General features: G+C 42.9%; 1 protein-coding gene across 1 annotated transcript; it reads left to right on the top strand.

Moving 5' to 3' along the window:
• SLC16A12 (solute carrier family 16 member 12) lies at positions 1–26,202 on the top strand. Its single transcript, XM_048945737.1, is given in 9 exon segments — positions 1–289; positions 292–341; positions 344–365; positions 16,343–16,535; positions 18,068–18,171; positions 19,282–19,425; positions 21,642–22,233; positions 23,258–23,517; positions 24,419–26,202. Coding segments are annotated over 9 exon segments (1,917 nt in total). The 3' UTR covers positions 24,682–26,202.
• Positions 26,203–26,221: the final 19 nt, after the last annotated feature.

The following is a 26,221-nucleotide window of genomic DNA, read 5'->3' as shown; positions in this document are numbered from 1 at the left end:
ATGCGCGTTGTTAACGAGGTGTTTCACTTTCCTACCTTTTCGGCGGCTCTACGTTCATCGAAGGTTCTTAGCGAACCCCTTGGGGCTCCCATGTCAGCAGCTGGAAGTGCCCCGGGAGCGCCGCCGCTGCGGGACCCCCGCCCCCGGTCCACCTGCGGGCGCTGCGCCGTGCGGGCTCGCGTTCCGGGCCGGCGCCCCACGGCTCGGGCGCGGGCAGGGGGCGGATTTTTCAGATGTTTGGGAGCAAACACCATTTGCTTCCTTGGGGAGAAGTTTGGCCGTCGGTCCTTGGGACGTATGGTTGCGTAAGAGGCCGTCCGAGAGACCCGCGCGGCTGTCGGGGAGCGGCCGGAGAGCGAGGACAGGTGAGGAGGCGCGGGGCCGCTGTTGGAGCCCCGGCTCGAGCAGCTGCGTGCGGTGTCAGTGCGTGCGGTCTGCTCTGCCGCACCACGAGCGGTTGGTTCTGCGCTCTGCTGCTGCGCTGAGCCGTCAGCCAGTGGGTCTGCTTTAGCCGTGTGTGGTTCTGGCTGCGCTAACTTCAGCACGCAGTGTCTGTGCTGCGCCTTTTTGCAAACTAAGCCTTTATTTTCTAGACGACAGACTCAGGTGTCGTAGAGGTTTTGTGAATGCCATTATGTTGTGCTGGACAGATGGACAGACAGACCTCAAATGTGGTTGCCTCTCATCCCACCTGCGTGTAACTGATTCTCTTCTACGTGTTCCCACGGTGCTGAATGTGTGGGACAGACCTGTAGCCACACTCTGTGTGGCAAAAGGGGTTATGCAAACAGCTCCGCTGTAACTGGCACCGTGAGACCCCGCAGCCAGCAGGCTGTAAACTTCCCATAATCTCTATGATTTACTCCAGTCTGGAAAGGACTGCTGCTTTTGCAGGCAGCTCTGGGACTCCTTCTTGTTCTCACTTCTGTAATGTTTCTCTGCTGTGATTCAGCTGCAGCTGGTAAGAAAGCTCAGAGGGTACCGCTGCTCCTGTGTGGTATGTGTGTGCTTGGAGGTGACAGCATGCTTTGGCATTCATGGAGCTTGGGGGAGCAATGATGTGCTATGGTAGCCTGTGCTTAACAGGGGAAATCACTCGTCCCTAACCTGAAACAAACTGAGTTAAGAAAAATGTGATTTTTACTATTTTTCTTATGGCTGCAGTTTGGACTGTCTCGTAGTCTGGTAGCTTTAAAAAGCAGATTAAAAACAAACAAAGACAATCCTTCATTTTATGCATTCTTTCTAAGAGGAAAAGGGTTTTGTTTCTTTCCCAAGGAGAGCTGGCCACATCCCCCAGGCGCTGTGTGGTTGAGGGTGCCTTGCAGGTGGTGCTGGGAGCAATGGGACTGTTGTGCTGCAGCATTTCCGCACGCAGTGGCTCCCAGCTGTGACCCGGAGCACTCTGAAAGGTGTGACCCTTTAAAACCAAAGCCTGCAACGCCCAGGCTGCTCACTCTTTTTATTCATCAGAATCAGAGATGTTTGCTGTGGTGGCTCAGTGAACCACAGAGAGAGCTGTGCTTTCTTTCTCAGGAGCTGCCTGCACTTGCTGCACTGTAGCAGGAGGTGAGCTGCTGCCAGCATGTGCCAGCAGTCAGGCAGCCCTGGGAGAAGACACCCATGTGGCCTCTGTTCTCCTCTTGCTTAAGTCTGCAGGGTGTGTACATGAGGGTGAGTTACAGTCTCCTGTGTTTGTCTTTCTAATAAGATAGGGCTCCAGTTGGGACCTCGGGTGGCATCTGCAGCCCATGCACAGCCTTCCCTGCGATGGGAGTCACTGTGGGCTGAATGGTTGCAGTCAGCCCCGCTTTGTGCCTTGAGGTGCTGTAGCGCTGCCTTGGCTGTGCTGACAAGTGGGTTTGCAGCTCTGGCATTGGGAAGGTAGGCACGGCTGTGGGCAGCTTCAGCATCTGCTCATCTCTACTGCACTAAGATGAGCCAGCAGTTTGTAACAGGCTTCTTCCCAGAGCCTGAGGGCTGTGGTGCTGCCCAGGGAGCCAGGCAATGTATTTCATTAGGGAGCTAATATGAGTTCCCTCTTCATTAGTAAACGTGATCAATTACCTTGCATGCAGTGCAGAAGCCATTGGGAAACCGCTGCTTGGCTGTAGTTTGGTGCTGGTGATTTGCAGGCCGTCACAGAACACTGTCTGCTGGCTGCCTTTCCTTGGCACTTATCGCAAAAGAAGCAGCACTTTTATGCTTGTTCATCATATTTGTTAGTTTCTGCTCATTTCATTTGTTGAAGTAATGAACTGAGAAGGCAGTATGCGAAGTGATCATCAACATTTGCTTTCAGTCAGCATTACAACGTTTTTTTTCCAAAGGATTAATGGGCCTTTTCTCTCCTTTTTTGGTGTTTTTGTTGTCAGATGATTATATTGACTCTGGTATGAATTTCAGGATATGGCGTAAATAACAGAGGTGTGATCAGCTGTGTGTAACCGTGATCTCTCTACACGTGTTGTGTGCCCAGTGTGCGCAACAGCAAGCAGGGCTGGGAGCTGGTGCAAAGGTACGTCGGGGAAGTCTCTGTACTGAGTTAAAATGAATGTGGAAGTAATGCCTCTGAGATACACTGGACTCCTAGAAAATGCTTTTTAACTGTTAAATATTGTTTTCATTACCCATAGTGGTTATCACAAGAACCTGTGGGATTTCCATGGAATCTTGTCCTTGAATACTTTCTGAAACAGTAAGTGTATTAGTTGCTGCCAGAAGGTCCCAAAAGCAGTGTCCAGAAATAATGGTAACATGCTGCCCTGAGCCATGTGTGGGTATTTAGCTACAGTGCACGTTATTGTTGTTGTAATTCACTGGTGGGCTACTTATGGAGAACAAACTGCTCACCCTTCCCACCTCTCAGGGCTTAGTGTGCACTCAGGGAGTGACTGGGAAGTGTACGTTTTCCTTCTGCTAGATGGTGGCTGGCCTATGCTTCTTGGGAACACAGAGGAAATGGTTCTTCTGGTCTTGATGCTTGGTGATACCATCAGAGCAATGTCCATGGATTGCCCAGAGATGTGTCTGCATTTCTGGGTTTCCTCAGATATCTGTTTGTTGCTCTGCTTGGGGGCTTGCCCACACATCTGCTTACAGTCCACTTCTTATGGAGTAGCACCATACATAATGTTTAAAAACCTCTCTTGAATTCATTCTGAGCATTAGGTAAGAATGCAGATGAAAATACAGTAAAATACACTTCAGTTCTTGATTAAAAAGTTGGAAGCGAAGTTCCAGATAGGAGATAGGTAAGAGAACAGAACATTGTCTAGGACCATTAAAAAAAATAAAAGGTGTTTCTCAGCTGTTGCATAGAACCCTGTGGGTCAGTTTGGAGTACAAAAGTGTGGAGATGTTTCAGCTCACCACTGCTTTGCTCCTGCATCCCCTTTTCTGCACAGGACCTGAAGTAGCTTTGAAGTTGGGAATGTAACTCCCCACGCACAGCCCTCAGCAGGGCAGCGCTGACCTTTCTCTCTCCCTTTGTTGAATGTGGAAACAGTCCCCCGCTCTTCCACCCCCCTCCCCCAATTCAGAGCTTCCTTCCTTCCTGCAGTTTCTGGATTTGTACCAATGTGGATGTGATGACTCAAATTTCCCAGATGTGAAATGCAAATCTGCAAAATGGGATCTTTCCTCTGCCTCTATGGGGGTTTCTTGGAGTCCGTGCTGCTGTTGAGCTTCTTAAATAGCATGTCCAGCGTGAGCCAGATGGTTTTCCTGCTGGCCGCAGCATTCTGGGAGCTTATTTAACAACCCATGTATTTCTGGGACAATGTTTAATAAGTTCTGTCTTTAAGTGTTCATTGTATGCACATCTTAAACTTCTTTGGCTTTGAGAACTTCTCGAGGACCACTGAAACATACTGATTTAGTCTGTTAACGCAGGCAGATACCTCTTCATCGTGTCTCTTTTTGGGCTCACATCCTTGAGCTGGTGTTTGACAACATCAGTCCCCACTGACAGAGGTGCTTCGAGCCCGTTCAGGCAGCACAGTGGCTGTTGGTGCTGAGTTAGGAGCTGCTGGGATAGGGCCGAACTCTGGCTGTAGCCATCTGTGCCCATCTCTTTTTCACCATGATCACATGCCATGCCCAGTGCTGCAGCATGTTACTGTACTGGGGGATTCTCTCCCTATTAGCTGTATCTGTTGGGCACTCCACTTTCACGCGACTCTGCCCTTAAATTACACTTTCTTCCAACCAAACAAATAAAAGCTTTGAAGTCATGCTATCTGATCTGTTACACCTAACAAACGGACAGTGTTTTTTCTAGATAAAGGCAATAGGCGTTTGAGAAATGTATTTATTAACAGTCCTCTGTTGATTCTGTTTTTCTCTGATAACTGAAGTTCTGAAACTGCATTTAATTAGCTTGAATGTTCCTTGGTATGGCTATGGCATGATGTCAGAAGTAGCAAATCTGATGAGCAAAATTGCATCTCATTTGCTTGAGGGATTGGAAAAAGTGTTCCTGCGGGCAGACAGAATGTTGGCACAGAAATGGGCTGGGCAGAAAGAATTGAAAACAGCAGCTCTTCCCCTTGTGATGGAACTGGGAACACAACAGTCAGGTAATTTCTCTGCTTGAGAGGTGGTAGTGCTGTGCTCCAGTAACATCCAGGGCTTTTTGTATAAGAGCTGGTTTTGTTATGGAGTATGGAATTGGTATGTTCTTCTTCCTCATCTAAAGCAATTCATTATATACTGAAGGACCTGATGCCTACCCTAAATCTGTGAAAATCTCAGCAGTTAGAGCAGGATTGAATTGATCAAACTTGTTTTTCATTTTTTGCACACTGATCTGCGACTGTGAAGTAAATAAGCAGCACAGTGAGGTCCTCTGGAAGCACAGCACAGGGCCTGAGCTTTGGGAAGCTCCCATTTGGGTTTGCTGAGGCACCTGGAGGAGCTGTGTGTAGGACAGCACAGCAAGGCAGTGCAAGGGAGGATGTGTAACTTAGGGCGTGCTGTAAGTTCTTCCATACCTGGTACATCATGTGCTGCTGTTCATGAAATCAGCATTTCACCTTGATCTCATTTGTGGTTCTTTCTGTTAGTGCCCATTCATCTAGCCTGATGAAAAGCAAGTTTAAGGGAATAAATAAAACAGTTTCATTCAGCTTGTTTATTCTTAATTATTTTTGTATCCTAATTAATTGTGGAAAGAGTAATCTTATGGGAATAGAAATCTACAGGGTGCAATGGTGCTTGTCAGGCACACTGCACAGACAAAGCCCCTGTGTGATGTGTCTGAGCTTCCAGGCACTGCTGGTGTGCCAGAAGGGTGAGAGAGTGAAGTGCTTCGCATCAGATCTGTTGTGTGGGCATCTCAGGTGTTTCTGCACAGAGCTCTTACTGGGCAACTTTGCTGTCTTGTATAACTAGATGAGGAAGCAGTTTTTGGGAGACACGTATGAAAAGCTCATACTCTGTGAATATCGGGTGATGTTGGCTTTATTGCTCCTAGGGAATATAATAAGAAAGTAAATGGTGTTGGCAATATATCACTGCCTCCTGGCAGTAAACTGACAAATGTATGGGGAAAGAATGAAAGGAAGAGTCTGTGAAAGTGGTGACAGCAAAAATCGATGTGTGAAAGCAAGCAGAGTGTTTTATGGAGGTAAGTGAATTCAGCTAGCTTGTGGACTGATTTGAAGAAAAAAAAGAAAGTTGTTTTTTTTCTTTAGGTGAACTTGGAAGCTTATAGTCGCTTAGAGTTTATCGAATATAGCCTGACCTAACTGAATTGCCTGCACAAGGGGAGCATGATGTAACAGTGCAGGATTTGAAGGATGCAGGCTGAACAGAGCTTCCTTCAGAAAGCAGGTTTGTAGGCAGAAGTTGCTGGCAACATATTTCCATGTACTGGTGTTACTTTACTGATATAGGAAGTTTAGCTCAGCTGAGATATTTCTCAGCAAATTTAAAATATTAATCATTTTCCCTTAAATTTAGTTTACTGTTTTTGACATGAATTCAAGGTTTTCTTTCATTATTGCGGTGTCAATGAACTTAGGGGTAAACCAACAGTTCCCTGTAACAACGGTTCTTTGAAATACTGCAGGCCACTCTTTCAGCTATTTCAGAAACTGCAATTTAAGTAATCTGAGGATCTCATAATTGTTGATTCCTTAGATGGGGTGAATTTCCATTGTAAATAGCTGTCAAAAAAACCCCAAAAAACAAAAAACAACAGTATACTCTGTTCTTCTTCTTTTCCCTTAATTCCATCTGGAAAATATTTTAAGGAATGTCACTCTCTCTGTATCAAGAATTTTAAAAAAATGATGAAGGTAATTCTTACTGTCTGATCATTCTTATTTTTATTTTGACATTACGTGTGATAAGCTGTTTAAAGTGAAACCAATGTCTCTGAAAGGATTATTGATAATGGGATCTAGTGGAGGGTCAATTATGAGGTTGGTTAGGATAACAGGATAAGAGGATAATTATAGAGTCCTTTGAAATCTCTTGTCTCTTGGTTCCTAAGTTGTCACACATGGTGACAAATGGTGCGTGTGTGACTATTCCATCTGAGCAGCTAGCATGTGCATTTCTTCATGATGGCTCCTTGACCAGTAACGTCAGGAAGGAAACTGAGATAGAAGATCCAGGACTGTTGGTTAGTTGGTTTTGGGTTTTTTTTGGTTCTTCACAACTGCTGTAGAAGTACAATACCAGCTCGGGGGGCCTACCCTTATTTCTGCAGTTTTCTTGCGTTTCTTAGCCAGGTGTTTGGTCTTGTACACTTCCTAATGTAGTGGTTTCTGAGTAACAGTTCAGAATGTTGTGATAAATTGCCCATAGTTGGTCTGTGGGGTCACGTTAAGTGGCAGAGCCTGCACAGTCTGCTTCTGAAGTGTTTCCATTTGTGAGTCTGCTGATAGGAGTGTTTGTGTGTTTTACAGGACGTTGGGCAGGCTGAGCTGGTCCTGTGGTTGTAAATGCTCTGCTGCTCTAATGGGGAGGACTGAGTTTAATGGGAAGAAATAAAGCCTTTTTATCAATTCTTTAGTGACTGGTTCTTAGAGACATTTCTAGTTTTTTGTTTTGTAGATAGCATCAGTCTCTTTCTTTTCCCCCCTTTTTAGGTCCTTTAAAGTTTTGCCATTTATGGTCTCTCTTATCATTGCTGTCTAAATGCAAGATAACTCTCTAATGTGTGTCTTGCTGCTCCATAGGCACTCTTTTCCTCTTACAGGGCCATCTGTGCCTTTTCAGTGTAGCCACTGAAGAAAAAAGAAAAGCATGATACAATCTGGTGAAACTGGTTTCCTGTTTTCCTACTGTCTCATTCTTCCTCATGCAGCTCAGTGTTCACTTCTGTAGTACTTCAGCCCTCCCTGCTTTCAGGTCAGATTTTCTGCCAGAGGCCCCCTGGGTTTTTTGCAGAGGCCCTTCTTGTCTTTGGTCTCTTTAAGAGTTAAGCCAATCCCTTACCTCTTCTGGTTGGCTATTTTTTCAAGCATTCTATCCAGTTACATCTCCATGAGTTCCTTAATGTGAACATGGAAGTGTTTGTGAGAAAAATTGCTCTGATATTCTGCTTGCTGACAGTTCAGTGCGTGTACGGAGTTGAGGGGATACAAGCTGAGGAGCTGTACAGGAACATCAGAGAAGTAATAGAAAGGAATTTTTAAATGGCTGGAAATCTAGAAAGCAAAAATAAAACATTTCTAACAGGGCAAGTTAGTTTCCTGTGTTTCACTTACCAAAAAACTCAGTTTTCTCTGTGAAGAAAGAGGTATTCTTTAACATAAAATTTGGAAGCTGTAGATCTGGGCTATAGTAATTAGAAGTACACCCTTAAGGAGCATGGAAAGTTCTTGCTGGTCTTTCCTGCAAATGATGTAATCGAGCAGCTGCACCAATATGCACTCGTCAGAGGCACTTTTCTTGAAGCTTTAAAGACTTCCTAAGAGCTAAAAGAAGTTTCTGGATCTAGTTGAAATGCAGCTTGGTGAGGCTGAATGGAAGACTGAGCATGAAGAATGTGCTGATCTGCTCAAGACGTGTCAGTTGTTTGTTAACTTTCAGAGGATTTGATTTCACTAAGACAATCTGTTACTGGTGAGTAGATGCGTTTTTTCACAGTGTGTGTGCAGTCAGTCATGTTCTTCCTGGTCAGAGAGATATTTACTTTTTATAGCTAACAAAGTGTCATTTTTTTTCTTGACCTCCATCTGTTCCCTTGTCTTTCACTGTAGCATTTGATGTTTCCTTCTCAGCTTGGCAGCTTCTGTGTTGTCATTTTCAGAAGCTTCTCACTCTTTCTTAGAATGTGTGGAGTGCAGGAAAGGCATGTGCTGTGATTTCATCCTTGTGGCAGGTAAGGTCCTGGCTACCCTTGCGCTGGCTAGAAAGTTTAGGGTTTCCTGATAATCTTATCAAAATAATATATGATTGCTCTCAGCTGAAATAATTCACATATGAATCATTTTGTCTGCTGTTAAAATGCAGAAGGCCTCAGTAGTAAATATGTCTGCCTTTATTGTATTGGATGCTGATATTACATATGACCAAAGGAGGAAAATTCTTGTATTGCAGAGACTTTTTTAGGCAGCAGTAAGATTGGCCAAGGCATGACAGCTAATGAAAAGTAAATGGGAATGTCACCGGTCCTGGCAACTCCTTTCAAAATCTAAATTCTAGCATTTAAGGAGATGTTTGGGTTTGTTAATTTGAATCATAGAATCATAGAATTAGTTGGAAAAGACCATGAACAAGGGCCTTTCGCTATAGGTTGCCCCAATTGTGAAGCTGAACAGAAAAATGTTTCTGTGAGGCTGAGGCTTGGCATAGGCTTGTCTTCTGTGCTTCCAAAAGCCATCAGTTCAGTGTGTTCAACACTTAGAATAAAACTGGGTGTGTGGTGCTTGGCTATCTATCTTGCAATGGGTGTATTTGACTCATTCACACACAGTTTGTATTGTACATGATACTGCTCTCCAAACAGAAAACAAAAAAAAAACAATAGTGACTTTGAGATTAGAATAAAGCTATCATAATGTTACAGGGCTCATGGTTTCAGCTGTAAGCCTTCCAAGAAAAATAATGATCCTGGTGGCAGTTTGCTGTCATACGGTGTGTGTTGTCCAGTAGAAGAGCACATATGGCATTAAGTATCCTAATAGGTTTCTTCTGAAAGGTAAGCTTGTGTGAGCGAAGGGAAATAGCCTGCCTTGCCTTTCCATGCCCGATTAGTTTCTACAAACAAATCCCGCATATTGAAGGAAAATAAAATGAATTGCTGCTAACAGCAGCCCTGGAACATCTGGTAAATAGAGGCAATCTTCTGGATAACTTGTTCTGTAGGTGCAGATTTTGTTTTCTAAAATGGTCATCATCCTTCTCATTAGAAAGTAATTCTGTACGATTGACATCTTGAGAACTATCAGTGCAAATGTTATTCATCTGAGCGATTTTGGATCCCTCTTCCCTAAGTGTGGAATGCAGTGTGCAGTGACAGTAAAAGAAGGCAAGTGCCAATAATTTCCCCAAACAGACTGCTTGGCAGTCTGCAAAAACTGTCCCATTCCACATGTTTCATGGCAGCTTTGCAGTGGTATCATCTGGGGGTAAAATTTTCCTGAACGTGAAAAAATTAATATAGCAGCGTCAGGAAAAAGGCCAGCTGAAGACCTCTAAATAAAAAGTTTTTTCAACATTTCCAAACATATGGTCATATGTTGATATTTGTTTAAGGGTATAATGGCATATTATTAAGTTCCTGATCCAGATTATTGCATTTCTCATTTCTCAAACTAATAGCAATGACTCAGAAAGTGGTTGGAGCATCACCTGCTTAAATTACAAATGAGAAATGTTTGATAAAATGTTTAGTCACTGTTAATGACACATTAATATAATAGAAACATAATTAGCAATCAGAGGGTTCTGTCAGTATCTTATGCTCCCCCATATACTCCTCCTGGCCCAGCAGACAGTAAGTATTTCTGGTAGAGCTCTGGATGCACCATTTCATTTGGAGATTTCTGGCAAATTGCACATGTGAACAACTCAGCTGTGAAGTACTGGCGATGGGTGGTAGCATGGCTCTTCCTCTCCCAGCATTGTCAGCATCATGCCACTCAGCAAGGCAATGACTCATGGGCTCTTGTGTCCTTCTGCAGCCTTTACTTCTGCCATTTTTGCTTTTGTGTTTCAGCTCTGAGTATCTTCACTCTTGTATAAAAAGGACATTTCTCAGCTCCTGCGCCTTGTTTGCATTGCCCCACTCAGCTATGCACTTCTTCAGTACCTCCCTCCTCGACTTGCTCTTTTAAGCATCCCTTTACTTTCCTTACTTCTTTCCAGGCCCCACATCTATGCTCCAGTCAGTCTGTCATCTTCAACAGTTACCTCCTTTCTTGACAGGCACAAACTCAAGCAAATGAACAATATCTGCTGCTCAGTGTCCTGATGGATGGCAGTCCATAAACTGTACTCTCACATTTTGTCTTCTCTATCCTGAGACATCTTGGATAGCAAGCTTTATTAAATGTTGGTGTGATGCCTGGCACTGTGACCCCCACTTCCTGATTAGAAGTCCCAAAGCACTATCAGAATACAAATAGGCTACTAATCTTGCTCTTATCTGGTGTCACAGGGAAACCCTTCCATAAGAAGCATAAAGGGTTACACATGTGCAAAGTATCCAGATTGATTCAGACACGCTGCACATCAAAAACTGGACAAAGAGTGAAACACATAGGACAATCTGCTATGGTAAGGTTCTTGTCTTAATGCTGTGACAGCAATTAGAAATAGGGTTTGTTTATTTATTTGTATGTTTACTTTTTTTCTAGTACAATTCCCTAAGTGAACTTTCAGGTGGATGATAACCATTTACTGAACTGCTGGAGAGGCACTGAGTTTGTGGAGATGTACTGAGAAGGTGACTGTGTACTCTGCTTACATACGTACCCCATAATCCTCAAGATTTCTGGAGGATTTCAGTGGAGCAGTCTGCTGCTGTTAGGAAAGCATAAAGTTTTGTCACCTTTAATACCCTGTCACCTTTATCTTATAATACTGTACTGTAATACTTTTGTTACCTTTTTACCCTGCAGCCTTGAGATGCTCAATAAGGTATTTTTCTTTAGGAGCAGAGAATTGAAAGGAACTGCTGGGGTCATGTTGAAACAGGAAGTCATAATCCTGCAATTTTTGATAAATAGTCTCAGCAGATGTCAAAACAAACTGTTCTTTTTCAGTTAAATAGCTGATCCTGGGAGTAGAATGGGACAGCTTTGCTTTGGGAAAAATATACCTGATCGAAAAATTTGCCTGATAGAAATACAACCTATGAATGCCAAAAGCTGCACAGAATTAGAGAGCATTTACTTCCCTTATGTGTAAGAAGACCTTGGAATTTAGCTAGCTGCCAGACCACTGACTGAGGTGCCTACCATGGTGTGCAACTGTGAGGGGCTAAAAAGGCAAAAGGAGGTTGTAAAAGTGCTGTTTAATAGGCCACCCAGCTGACAGGCACTTGTACATCTATCACTATCTCCTGTGTCCTATTTGAATGCGCTCTGCTGTATTTGGTGTCATGTAGGAGATGGGTTAAGGGGCTAGCATGCCTGTGGTGTTTGTTGGGGAAGGGAGGTCTGACCCTGTGTGGTGAGACATCTGGGACTATATGGTGGCATAGAGAGGGCTATTTCCCTTTTTTTTTGTCTTTCCTTTCATCTGCTGCTGGGGTAAAGTCATTTCTCTACAGCAGATCTACACAGTTACAGATGAGGCTATCCATGACCATGCGAGGCATGTTGAAGAAATGAACTCTTTCAAAGCACAGGATATACTAAACCTTAAGTGTCTCATTGTCCACTGTCACTGAATGTGAACGGTGTTTCTTTCTATTCTCTAGCATTGTAGTGTTCTCTCCCACCCTTTACTGCTCATTCTGTGCCATGTTTGTTTTTCTTAAGTCATAGTTGTGTTTTTTATTAAAGATGCAGCTGTTGAGGCAAGGGAAAAAGAAAACAAGAGTAAGAAGTTAGCATGAATAAATGTAGCAAAGACCTGCAACTAATTAATGCTTAATACGATCTTAAAGACAAGTAAGAAATGCAGTAAATCTATCCTAGGGAGCTGTGCAAATAAGGCATGTGGAGGAAAATACCAGAAGCAGCCTTGGAGCTAGGTGAACAGGGTAACTGTAGCAAATAGACCCTTATCTTTCACTCTAAGTGTTAATGGATTTTCTCCAGCTGAGCTTAGGCTGTTTTGTACTTCATAAAATTTGCCTGCACAAATGTTCTCAGAGTGCCTTTGAGAGCTGTGTATGTTGCTGTTCACCAGAAAAACAGAGTTCAAATTCCTCTGAGCAAGTGAACCTGCTGTGGGAGTGTGGCCAGGTGCTCAGACATAGGCTGACATGAGTTTCTCAGGCTCAGTTCTGCTGTTGTTGCTGTGAAAGCAGTGTAAAGCATGTACAGTGTGTGTGTGTGTATGTAGTTAAATTCTGCACTGATTCAGAGAGGAAGTTCTTGTCCCGTGCACATTTCTGTATTGCCAAACAGGTATCCATGGGTGTGTGGGATCCTGTGCTTATTTATCTGTTGTATAGATTGAGGCCAACCCCTGTGGGGGGGAGGGGGTGATTAACTACACAACATACATAGCAAGGGTCTCTTGTACCACAAAGTTAAGAAAAGACAGAACATGAGAGCCAGCCAAGGTGGGATCAGGAGGAGATAAGTGACTACATGAAGAGCGGCCTTTCTGTCTCTGTCCTCATCTGTAGAGGCTGCAATTTGTATCGCTGATGGAATGGAGAATTAAAAAATAGCATCGGGGTGTAAGCCAGTGAAGTTTTCTAACTTCAGCTTATATTTGCTAGGGTGTCATACTGAGTATTTGTTAGACTCATGCAGCAAGAAGAAAGGTAATTGTTTAACTAAGTTCAGTGGCTGTAAGTCAAGGGGGTGGTTTTCACAGGTTCTGCTATGGGCTTTCTGTTGTTGTGTGTGCCAGATATCTCTAATGTAGTTGTTTTCAATTGCTTGTGGCCTCATTTAATGTTTGCTGTTGGTGTGTGTGTTGGTAGGAAGGGCTCTGTGGAAATCGACAAGTGATCATGTAACCAAGTACCTAATCTGTGTTTGCTTAGCCTGATATGTCATCAAACGCTTCACAAGTGTGCTTATAAACAACTAAAACACAAACTGGGGTCTCACACCCTAATTTTGTCTGGGAGGTTGGGCCAGGGACCCAGGCTGAGCTCCTGGCACTCAGCTATTGCTGTGTATGTAAAAATGAATTTAGGCTCTTTATTTGGAGACAGTAGACTCCTCTGAAAGATAGTATGTATATTTTTACTTTACTATAACATGCATAATAAATCAGAGTTATTGTTATCTCTTCTGGCATTTCCGGAACTTCCTGTTCTACTCTTAATAACCAGAATTTGAAATGCAGTTTCCATCCTTCCAGGAGGGATGGTGAAGTGCATTGCTTCAATCCAAAATAAGAAGCTCTGCCGTACCAAGATGCTAAAGGGTGCTGCAAAGGTATGTCTGGACTGCACTGAATCCCTCTGGGATGTATCATGTGCCTATATACACTCCACCAAACTGTGTTACTCCTGATTGCCAGTAAAACGTCAATGACATTTTATCAGTACGCTGTTAATTCAGGTGACTGGCATGGATTTTCAGGGGTTATTCAATCACTCCAGCATTTTGAACCTAACACATTAAACTTGCAGTAAATCCATCTTTGAGATCTCTAGTGTTGGCTATCAAATGTGGTTGCTGCTTGGTGATTGCTCTCTTGTTCAAATGAATTCGGTAGGATAATGTTGTAATGCGAGGCTTCATTGCCAAACAGGGGTGTAACCAATCTGTGACACCCTGGCTTTATGCTTGGTTGGCTACCAGCTTTTTTGTGTTTAGATTTGAAGTGGATACCCACAAAAACGTTGCATTTTGGTTTTCATCTACATAGGCAGGGATGTGGCTGTTGCCATCAAATCGTGCATTTTGCTCTTATCATTCACTGATCCAGGCTGAAGAATCATGTAAGGACACAGCCTTCACCGTCAGATAGCTTGTCAATCTAATAGCTGCACATATTTAATCAGCAGTTGTTGCTTGGAGCTATACAGAAAGGGGTGGATAATTGACAATACTAGTTTAAAAAAAAAAAGAAAAAAACCATCAAGAATGAGTCATCAGTGCATGTCAGCTCACTCCGAAAGTAATGTAAGCCTTTGTGCTGTATGGATCAATTCAGCGCATGAGAAGCATGGTCAGCTCACAGATTTGCAGCACATGCTGGAAGACAAATAAAGAATGTGAGTAGCAAGTAGCAAATCCATGGATGTGACCTCTGTGTCATGAACCTGGAGCCCCTGTAACTTCTGACTACCTGCTTTTTCAGCTTCCATAATGGTCTATTAGCGTAGAATTTGTGAGCAATGCTATAGTACTCTGCCTGTACAAATGCTTTCTTTTCTTACTGCATTAGGCAGTCTATTGTACCTTTTCTCCTCAGTTTGTTCATATGGTTCCTCAAGAGAGCATGTTTTGTTTTTGTCAGAGTTTGTTTCCAAACATAGTGAGATAGGAGGGTGTAGGTATACACTGGTCCATGTAGTGCTGAATGTTTGTCTTGCAGTAAATAGGTCAAAAACTGGACTTTACATTTCAAGGAAGAAGTCACAAGGCTTGCGAAGAGGCCAGTAGTGTCCTTTGATCGTGTGTGCATCTAACAGGCTGATTAGAAAGCTCTGTCAGCTGCCTAGGCAAATTTAGCTTCGTACTGGAAAGTCGTGTCAGAAAAGGAAAACTGCCCTGGTCAACGCTCTGGAACTTCATTGATCTTTTACTTGCTTGAGTCTTAGCAATTGAATACCTCAAAGACAAAGTTTGAAATGTTTAACTCACTTGGATCTTGTTTACTTTGTGTGCTTTTTCTTATCAGCTGTGGGAATGAACTTGTAAAGACAGTATCCATCTGGGACCCTTTACCCTCACTTGGAAGCGTGCATGAGATACCGGATTTGGGGCTGCTTTCAAAAGCCCTGATAACCCAGCTGCGTGTTTGTTTGATCTTTGTGAGCTGCTGTGACCACTGCTGTGTGATCCAAAACACAGCTATGTCAGATGTCCCATTTGAGATATTTGAGATGTGGCCTACTCTTGAACTGTGGAGCACTTAGATGATGATGCGGAGTGGAACAATGTATATATGTATATCACTCCAGAGCTTTGTGGAAGTGACAAGTGAAACAGGTCACTAGGGCTTCTTTTTACCTTATATGAGCTCTCCTGTAATTGATAAATGCATGTTATATTGGGCTGGTACTTCAGGCTACAGTGAAGATCACTCATGCTAGAATCCATATAAGCACAGAGGATAACATAGACTTTGCAGAGACTTCGAAACACTATTTAACTTATGATGAAATGGATGTTTGGCACAGTAGAAGAAGAGAGAGTAATAAAGAGTGCACTAGTGCGTGTTCTGATGCTTATAGTTGGCTTAGATTTGGGCTTGGAATCACTGAAAGCTTTATACAAATATTTACTTACAAATAAATACTAGTAAAGCCTATCATACAAAGAGAGAAAACAGAACAATCATTTTTTCTTTCCAAAGAAAAATACTCACAGAGTATGGGATTTTTGGCCTCAAGTAAAATAAGTGAGAGTTCACTGTCTGAGGAGCAACAGGCATGAACATATGATACATGAAGAATACACAGAGAGGGATATTTCTTGGTAGCCTTCTCAGCTTAAGTAGTTGGATGGCAATTTCATAGAGTTTTGGCATCTTTTTATGGGCATTTTCATCCACTGATAGGGAAACTGTTTCAGACTTGACTGCTTTAAATCACTGCTTGAAAGTGTTGACAAGCACACACTGGGTGAGGTGACAAAGGATCAGGAGCCTCATACTACAGCACAGAAATTGGCTTTTGGACTCAACTCCTGCCTTTGCAAGCTACACAAAGGTTAAAATCGTATTCCCTGAAATGTGAATTTTGCACCGAACAGTGTACCAGAAGTAGAGCTGCCTCAATCAGAGGCTGCAGTTTGAAATGAAGTCCAGAGATTGGTGTGTGGTGCTGGCGTCCCGCTGAGGTGAGCTGCAGCTCTGGGCAGCAGCAGGGTGAGTTACAGCTGTGGGGAAAGGCCTGCTGTGTAGTAGGGTGCAGCTGCCGGGGGATCACCCTGGTGTAAGATACCAGACGTGAGGACTAGTTCTGATGACTCAGCCTTGCTTCCAACAGATTTTAATACCACGTGTTTAGAAGGAAAACTCACCTTTACATTTCACAGCTCTGTATCCTGACTGCTCTCTGCCTGTTTCTTTGCAGATGGCGAGCAGCCTCTGGGCCCCCCTTCTCTGGTGTGTGTTGGTGGGAACCAACCAGCATTGCTGAGAGGAGGAAGAGGAGCATCTCCCCGTCACAACATGGCCCCACGTGCCAGCCCACCTGATGGTGGCTGGGGCTGGATGATTGTGGCCGGCTGCTTCCTGGTCACTATCTGCACCAGGGCTGTGACGAGGTAAAGGGGCTGCTGCTCGGCTCTGGCCTGCTGTAGTGCTACCTCTTTTCCACTTTCATCTCAACAGTGTTTCTCAAAAGCAGAAAGAACAGGAAGAGACTGCGGCTTTGCACACATGTGATGTGTATGTTTGGGGTGAGATGGCTTCCACAGCTGCTGCTGGGTCGCTTTGTTGTTGGCTGGTGGCAGGAGCCCGCTCTCTGTGAACGTGGACATTGAGCTGTGTTAAGCACAGGCGGGCATTCTGGTGAGGGAGAGAGACTCAGGCAGCAACTTCTTGGCCAGGCAGTGTGACACAAACGCAGCATTTCCTACTTCACATTCATATCTTGTTTAGAATAAAATTGCCAGGTGTAGGAATATGAGGAGCTTGGGATAAACGTCACAGAAGGGACATGTGAATGCTGACATGATGGTAGTCTCTGCATGCAAACATATCTGTTCCATAATGCAGATTTCCTAGCGGATTTCTTTCCTTTTTCACATATGAAACGTGAAAGAGCCCAATTAATAATCTGACAAGTGTTAAACATCTGGAGAACATACAAAAGTGAAATATATGCAAGAAAAAACATGAAGAAAGTGACTGTCCATGTTTTAGAGTAGAAAGAAAAGAGGGAAAAAGAGATCTCCACTGCTGCTAGTGGCTGGAAAAGAGCCATGCACCCATTCATCTGTTCCCTGCAGAGGCAGGTGAAACACTAGTGCTTGTGCAGTGAGGTGGAGTAACCACTCCTGGAGATGTTTTAAAGAAGTGCTGGAAGAGCTGTTGGCTCCTGTGGTATTTTTATCCTCTGGAAGTTGTTGCTTTGCACTTGCTACCATTTTTGTACTTGTGCATGTAAGAACATGTAGCTATAGGTGGTGCTGGTTCTACAGATGTTATACCACACCTGCTCTGCATGCACAGGCGTGAGCACCATTTCAGTAAGCAAGCATGTCAGTCAGGAGCAGAAGCTGAGCTTTGTGTGCTAGGGTAACAACATCACGATGTGGCTATAAATTGCTGGTGATAGTTACAACTTCAGTTTCATTTCAGTTGAAAAATCATATGAGCTACAAAAATCTAGCAGCAAATACCACAATAAGAAATGCAGTGTTTAATATTGATAATCCCTCTGGATTAGTCTGACCTGTCTGAAATATGTTCTAAATCAGCCTAATCCCCCTGTTGGGATCATAGCTGGATGCCATTTTGTGATTCAGTTGTTGCCAGTGCAAAGCAAGGATTCTTCCCTGCTTGAATCACACTAACATAAGTACTTCATGTAGAGTTCTGTTGAGGTTACTAAACTTGCATGCACCGTTTCGTGTCTCGTGTCTCATACATTAATTATCTTCATTTCCAGTACTCCCTTGCAACTCTCTAAAAATATCTCCTTTCAGTTGGGATCCAGGCAAATCACAGATTTGATTGTTGTTGGAGGCTGGGGAAGGACTTTCCAACAAGTTCTCTTTATCTCTGAAGAATGAGATTGGTGCTTTCTGGGAGGCAATCTTCAACAATTTGGTGTTTGTATTTTCTTCTTTAGGTGTATCTCCATTTTCTTTGTGGAGTTCCAGGCATATTTTGGGCAGGATTATGCCAGAACAGCTTGGATCCACTCCATTGTCGACTGTGCCACGATGCTCTGTGGTGTGTATTGCATTTTTACAAGTAGTATGATTGCCTTTTCTTCAGCTCCATCCGTTTTGGGAGCACCCATCAGCCAGTGCAGTAGGCTGGGGAGGATGGATGCTGTGGACTCTCAGAGATCTGGTGTATCTGAGCCGTTTCCCCTAGTGTAGTTGAGCAGGAAGAGACTGACTTCACACTAAAGAAAAGAAACAGAATTTTGTTTTGTTAAATGATCTAAGTTTGCAGAAATGTATGAGGTCTAATGGGACAAGTTTTTTGAGAGCTGTTAGCTGTGCACATTTCTTTTGCCTATTGATTGGAATCATATTTGAGAATTAGTACAGACTGTACTTTTTGCCTTTGGAACAAGTCACATCCTCCTCATTTTTAGCCACTAGTGTTTACAAATATTATTTCCCTTTAAAAGAAAATTTTGTGCTACCACAAATTACGTGCATCGGTTCAACAGTTGTTCTGAATTTCTTAGGGTTTTACTTCAAAACTGTGCAATTAGGTGAAAATCCAGGCCCTGATCCTGCTGTAGAGGGGTTAATCCACAGGCACTGCTTTGAAGGCACAGGGACACAGCTGAAATGAGACATAGAAATAGGGAGGGAGAGAGCTGGTGATGACATTCCCTGGTAGAGGCAGGGTGACCTGGGAACTGTCATTGTTGGAGAAGAGCAGGACAGATCTGGTGGCTCTGGGGGTGGTCAGATGGTATGAGATCTTCTCTATGTCTCACATAGTGCCCTCAGAAATGGCACTTGGAGTTACTCAGGGCTGAAGTATGGATTGCAAGTTGAGGAAGGTCTCTGCAGTTGTAAGCATGGATTAAAGAACAGCGTGGGCACTTGTAGTTGTTGCTATGGCCTCCCCTGACACCCGAATATGCAGAGCAATTGTGCTCCACGGTGATTTTGATCTGCTGAAAGAGCTACTGTAAACTTCAGTTTTATCCTGACTTTCAGGAAAATAATTCTAGGTTTTTGATGCTCACCCCATTCTAGTAAGGGAGACTGTTGAAAGGCTATCCTGATCACCATTTTGTCTGACTTCCCTTGATGATTGTTGCAATGAACTGTGTCTGAAGACCTGCTATTAACTGCCAGCTTTGTTTCTTTAAAGCCCCGCTTGGGAGTTTAATCAGTAATCATGTATCCTGCCAAGTTGGTATCATGCTAGGAGGGCTGCTCTCATCTACTGGACTAATTCTGAGTTCCTTTGCCACCAGTCTGGAACATCTCTATTTGTCATTAGGAGTCCTTACAGGTAGGTGACACTCACCTTCTTGGTCCAGTTGGGAAAGCAGCACAGGAATGTCAAAAATGATGGTCCTCCGTTTAAAGAGGGGTGATCTCCCCACGTCATAGTACCACACAGCAACTTGTTCACCTCATTGTGGAAAAGAGGGTTTGGCTGCAGTCAGTGGGTCCTCATGCAGCCCAGATACGGCATGCTGCAAAGCATCTATCTCTTTACCATTGCTCCACTGAGGGCTATGGATAAAGCTCCAAAGTTTTGGGATGTTGGAAAGGATTTTTGCAGTAGGTGATACCCAAAAAGATTTCCTCTTTTGCCTGTGATTTGGGAGGAGGTTGTTATGATGGGAGTTCTAGAATGCCTCCCACATATTTGCAAATTAAAAATAAAATGTAAATTGAAACAAAATGAGTAAGTAGATGAATACCTAGAACCTCAGCTGCGCACCTTATTTTTATCTGCATTATATTCCTCTTAAAAATCAAACATATCTCTGGCTAATGGTATTTCTGTAGCAGATCCTCCATTTGCATTCAGGTATGGTGACAGCAGGTATCTTTGCTCTGTCCTATTTTCCTGTGTTTGTGCATTGTCATGCACAGAGGAATATGAGAGGTGCCCATGGTCACACTGACATTCCTTCCTCATTAATACTGACCTGGGAGCCACAGTAATATAAGCCCTTGTATTTGGTCCCCTGCTGTTTAGTAATGAGGTGGTGGAATTACTGCAGTTCACATGCTGCCAACAGCTTATTCAATAAGGATTTCTTCTTTTTTTTTTTTTTGTTTTGTTAATAGTGCATGTAGTTCCTGCATTACAATGTTAATCTTTTGACAAATGTGTTCCTAACAAATAAAAAAGCTCCTTGTAGCTCAAAATGTCTGTGCCACATACCACCCTAATGCTACTGAGGCTTCCTTAGTGAGAACCACAGTGAATACTGGGTGAAAACCCAATTGCACTTTGTAGATGGGATTGTAAGCTGTCCATTCTGTAAGCAATTAATATCTAGTCTGTAGAGACTGATTAGTACAGAGATAACTGTTGGTAAAGGCTGGAGGTGATGCTCCAACATAAAGGAGGTCAGAAAGTAACTAAAAAAAAGTCTTAAGTCCATAAAAGCAGCAGAACTTGAAACTGTGAAGAGTGAAACAGATGAGATGGGGGACTGACTGGTGAGAAACAGCAGAGCTTGTTCTAAGAGGTATAAAAATATTTTCAGTCCCAAACTTTGCATTTCCGCTTTTCACTCATTGGCTCGTGGGAACCTATTTTCCCTGCCACCTCATTCAAAACTGAATATACTTGTCATAGCTCCTCTGCCATCTCCTTTCCTCATCCCCTCTAATCCACTCAGCTCAGCGCCTGCCCAACACAGAGAGGCCTTTGAGGAGAACCTTGCAAGCTGTTTATGGCACAGGTGATTACCTTCCCAGCTGACACATTCTGCTGGGGACCCTTAGGGCACTTTTAACCCAAATGTGGACATGCTCCAAAACTCCATTCAGGAGCTCATTTTGTTGTCTCATTTGGAAATAAATGTTTTAGCATCGTAACAAACATTTAATAGTTACAATCTCTCTGGTTTCTGCAGCGAAGGTTGTGATCTTTTCCAAGAGGTGGATCTTACATGTTTACTGGCTTGGACATGGCTTTGTATTCTGAGGCATTTTTCCTCTCTTTGTTTGTGCACAAGGATTTACAAATGCTCAGGACTCCAGCCAGCTGTTCTGTGGAGTTAGTTGAGCTGACTGAAAAAGGTTCAGTGCAGGATATTAGTGACAGAGGTAGACTCCTTGTACTGCATTTGTGATCTGAAAATTAACAGCTGGATTTGCACTACGTTGAAACACAAAGCATTGCCTCATGAACGTGCCCCACAAAGTCTCTGCACGGGGTTAAGACCTTATCTGGTGTCCAGGAGATGACATGCCATTTTTCTGGTGTTTGATAGCCCTGTTCTTGTGATTAAGTACACAACTGCTCCTTTCTGAGCCTTGTTATTGTGGGTTAATACTGATGTGCTAGGTTAAATCAATGGCCCTGATAGTGGAAGGAAGGAGTCGTCCTGGTTTCTTCCCACACTGGACTTCATGATGCAGAATCGGGAAGAATTTACTATTCGTTGAAGTGGTAATTGAAGTAAACTATGTGGCTAATTTAATTGTTTTTTATATGTTATGCTCAGAATTAAACCATCTGCACTGTGTTTTCTTTCCTAGGACTTGGATTTGCTCTCTGTTATTCTCCAGCTATTGCAATGGTGGGCAAATACTTCAACAAAAGGAAGGCCCTGGCTTATGGAATAGCTATGTCTGGAAGTGGAATCGGTACCTTCATCCTGGCTCCTGTGGTTCAACTTTTAATCGAGCAGTTTTCCTGGCGTGGGGCATTACTTATCCTAGGAGGTTTTGTCCTGAACCTCTGTGTCTGTGGTGCCTTGATGCGGCCTATTGCCCTTGAGGAGGACCGTAAAACTGTTCCGGGACTTCTTGAAAAAGATTATGTCCCTGAAGCGCAGAAACAAGGCTTGAAGAGAATGTCTCTCTGTTCACCTTTAATCAAAACATGGTCACATGAGTGTTTATGTTACTGTTCATGGAAGGAATATGACTTTTTACTCATGCCAGGCTTCATGGTGCTAGCAGTGTCTGTTTTATTTATGGCATACGGCTGCAGCCCTCTGTTTGTCTACTTAGTGCCTTATGCTTTAAGCGTTGGAGTGAGCCATCACCAGGCTGCCTTCCTCATGTCCATACTTGGCGTCATTGATATCATTGGTAATATCACCTTTGGATGGCTAACAGACAGAAGGTAATGGCTTATAGCTAAGGAAATGCAAGCTTTAGCCAGTAGGAGGCTGCATGCAAGTAGGGTGCAATGCATATAAGAATTAACATTATGGACATTTTCTGTAGCACATGTAACTTCTCCAGAAAACCAACACACAATCTAACTTTCAGAAATGTTTTGTCTCTTCATTGGCTTTTGCTTGGTGGTTGTTTGTTTTGTTGGGTTTTTTTTTTGTGTGTGTGTGTGTGGTTGTTTTTTCTCACCTGAAGAAACAAAGTGTTTGTGCAAAGCTCTTGCATTTGACCTTGGAAATGTAACCTCTTGCCCAAGATATGGTCAAGCATGATCCTCTGTATGTAATCGCAACAGGACAATTTGTGCCTTTTCATCTCTTCTGTGCTGCTGGGGAGGTACAGAAGTAATGGAGAAAAAGCAAAGGTCTGGCTTACCGTTGTCAGGCATATACTCATAAGGACTGATGTAAAATTGTTATAAGTTTCTTAGTATACTGAGAAATGAACATCTGACTAAACTAAGAGGTGTTTTGATTCTAAAAGACACAATATTTTTGTGTTTGTTCAGTTTCTAGGAAAAGTCAATCACTGGTTTTGTGAGACAGGGAGGGGGAATTGCCATTTTGCTTGGCTCTCACTAATTCCATCGTTGGAGGGCTGATGTGAAAGATGACAGCTGAGAGAGGTGTGCTATAGCTTGTTATGCATAGTACTGGGAGTGCCTTGCTGAGCTGGAAAGCCCGTGAAATACTGCTTTGAGCACTGAAACTTCAGAGGGCTGCATAATCTTGGCAGGTGAGGAGCTGCCCTCACTACAGTCAGTCCTAAAAGCAGTTTGGGCTGCTGTTCTCCAGGGGTTTCTGCAGCTGTAGGTTGGCATCTATCCTCATTGCCAGTTGAGATTTTCATCTAGAAGCCTGGGTAATAAGATGGACTTAAATTTGAGCAAATGTAAGCTAGAGAGACTGAATGCTACATAGCAACTGAGGTGCTGTGTCCAGTGATATTCTTTCCTGTTTTTAAATTTGCAGGTGTCTGAAAAAATATCGGTACTTCTGCTACCTCTTTGCTGTAGGGATGGATGGCCTCTGCTGCCTTTTCCTACCAGTTCTCCAAAACTTCCCCTTGCTTGTGCCTTTCTCATTTACCTTTGGATACTTTGACGGTGCCTATGTAACGCTGATCCCTGTTGTGACGGCAGATGTAGTGGGAACTTCTTCTTTATCATCAGCACTGGGTGTTGTGTACTTCCTGCATGCCATACCATATCTAGTGAGCCCACCCGTTGCAGGTCAGTTCACAAATGACTTTTCTGTAATCTTATTACTTTCACCTCTTGACCAAAAGCAGAATAACCTAAGCTTCTAAGGGCTGTGACATTACCACTTCACATCGTGAAGAAATGAAAGATTTATCTGGAGTTATGCAGTTTTGAAAATGCTAGCTGAAGCAATTCATTCCAAGTTTTGTGGGTTTTTTTTTTGTTGTTGTTGTTTTTTTTCATCATGAGGACTTAATCTTTTCATCTCTGAGCTGCTTTGGACAGATGATTGAGTCAGTTTCACTACTGTTTGTCCCAAGCTCACCCATCATTTTCCCTAACAGTTAAATTGCAAAAGAGTGATGATGGGAAACTTTACTCTTGTTATTCTTTGGAAAGCTCTTGACATAGTTTTGAATATTATGGAAAGTTAGAGAGTTTTTTTCCAGAGAGCCATGTATAGGTATGTCTTGCATATCTTGTCTGCTGTTCACAGCAATTTCCAATTAATCTCTGTTCCTGAAGTTCTTAATTTAATTTTCAATAGCAAAAAATATTGCAAAAGGAAATGCTTTAACTGATGCATGAGCCCAAGGCGCAGCTCACTAGCAATTTTGGTATGAGGATCTCATGCACACAGTAGTTAAGTTGTTAAGCATGTCTAAAGACTGATGGTGTGAAGATGTTTATGTAGTACTGTGGGGATGACTGCTGTGTTTTTCTTGTGGGCTTGACATCTGAACAAAAACCCATAAAAATCTTATATTCCTGCTGATGCTATGGACCAATTTTCTCCCACCCCAAGAGGTAAAAGAATAGTGACAGTGATGTGAGCCTCTCTGGTTTTATGGTATTCATATGTGATAAAATCCCCAAAGTGCAGCTGATCACAGGATTTGTAAATAAAAAAATGTAATTTGTCTTCCTGCAGGTTGGCTTGTGGATACAACTGGCAGTTACACGGCATCATTCCTCCTGTGTGGATTTTCTATGATATTTAGTTCAGTGTTATTATGTTTTGCCAGAGTGGCAAAGAAAATGAAGAGGACGCGTTTGAAGTCACTCTCCAACGATACTCACAGCAAACAGCACATCTGGACAAATGGAGCAATAGCTTATTCTGTCACAGGAGAATTAGACCACAAGGATGCTGAGTTTTTGCCTGTGGACACGAACAGCTACAGCAACAGATGACAATCACTGTCAAGATTCAGTACTGTGCAACTACGATGAGACAGAGGAGACTGCAGCATGCTGCAGTGCTGAAAATGATAGTCCTGTGACACAAGGCCAGTTATTTCTGTCATGTTTTGATAGGCTAGGATCTGCAAACAGCATAGGAAGTTGAAGCAGTAGTAGATCAAAACTATACTGAGAATAGAGTTGGTAGATAAAAGTTTCAACAGATTTAGTTCTAAAGCAGTATGTTGACTCCACAGGTAACCTGAAAAAATATAATTGGCTATGATCAAAAGAAAACAATAAAGTAATCAGTCACCAAAGATGAAAAATAATGTTTAAATTATTTAAAAAATAGTATTAATGAAATAGACATTTCAGTGTTCCTGTCTGTTAGTTTTCAATGGAGTAATCACAGGTGCCACCAGAAAGCCTCTCCATTTTTTAGGCTGCATCTCTTTGCCAATGACTGTTTTGAATGCCAAAGTCATTTTTTAGAAAATCTGACAGAAAGCTGTGATTTATGCTGAAAGTATATCTGAAGCAGCTTTAATTTCTATAGTGTGCCTGAATCTTGTGCATACGTTGCAAGTTCATTTCAAGGGTGGCTTGAGAGCTGCTTTCCCAGTCCCCCTGCAGCAAAATGTTCAGGTGGTTTGGTTGCTGGTGGTTTTTGGTTGGTTGTTTTTTTCCCTGGAAACCTCTAGAGGCTGAAATTCTGAATGTTGACATTCCAGGTATGATCCTCCAGCTGGTGTTTTCTGAGTGGGTGTAAGAAGGGATCATGGCTGCTCTGCCATCTGAACATCTCTAGCTTTTAGGAAAAATTAGATCTGCGCAAGCAGATTATTGAGAAGTAATAGCTCACCACACCAGCTATTAGTAAAGAGAATGTTGGCTGACAAATTGCTCCCGTGTACTGCAATGGCCAGAGTGTCCCTTTTTTGCATCCAGGAGCTGTATCTTTAGGTGATTCTACTTACTCACTTGTACTGACTGATCAGGTCACTTGTTCTGGACAGAAAGCAACAGCTGTGATTTGCCAATGATTTCCTGCTACTTGTGCTAGGGATATTTACTACAGCTGGCTACTCTGTGAGACCTGGAGACTGAATGTAGCTCATAATGCAAATTACTGATGGTCAGTTCATTAAAAATGGGATGCTTCTACATTTCCTTGGTGAATCCATTAAGAGATAGAGAAACTTCACATTCTGAGATGAAGATTTTTTCTGTTTGATGATGTATGAAGCTGTAGTCTATTCATTAGCAAATTGATTGGAGTCCAGATAAGTTTCATTAATGCTGTAATGTTGTTGATCGCCTGCAGTACGCTTGGTGTTTGCTGTTGGTGTCCAATTCCATTCTGTGCCTCAAGGGGGAGACCAACGCGGGCTGCTGTTCACGACTTTGACTTAGATAAGAGAACAGTCACAGGGTCATAATGTATTTTATATCTATCAATACTGTGTGTATCAATTACTTTTATTTTTCATGCATATTTCAAATACAATGCATTAAAACTGTTTGACTTCAGCTGTCTGTGCTCAAAGCA

The sequence above is a fragment of the Lagopus muta genome, chromosome 5, assembly GCF_023343835.1.
Source record: "Lagopus muta isolate bLagMut1 chromosome 5, bLagMut1 primary, whole genome shotgun sequence".
Taxonomy (NCBI): domain Eukaryota; kingdom Metazoa; phylum Chordata; class Aves; order Galliformes; family Phasianidae; genus Lagopus; species Lagopus muta.
This window is presented reverse-complemented; position numbering and strand designations above follow the sequence as displayed.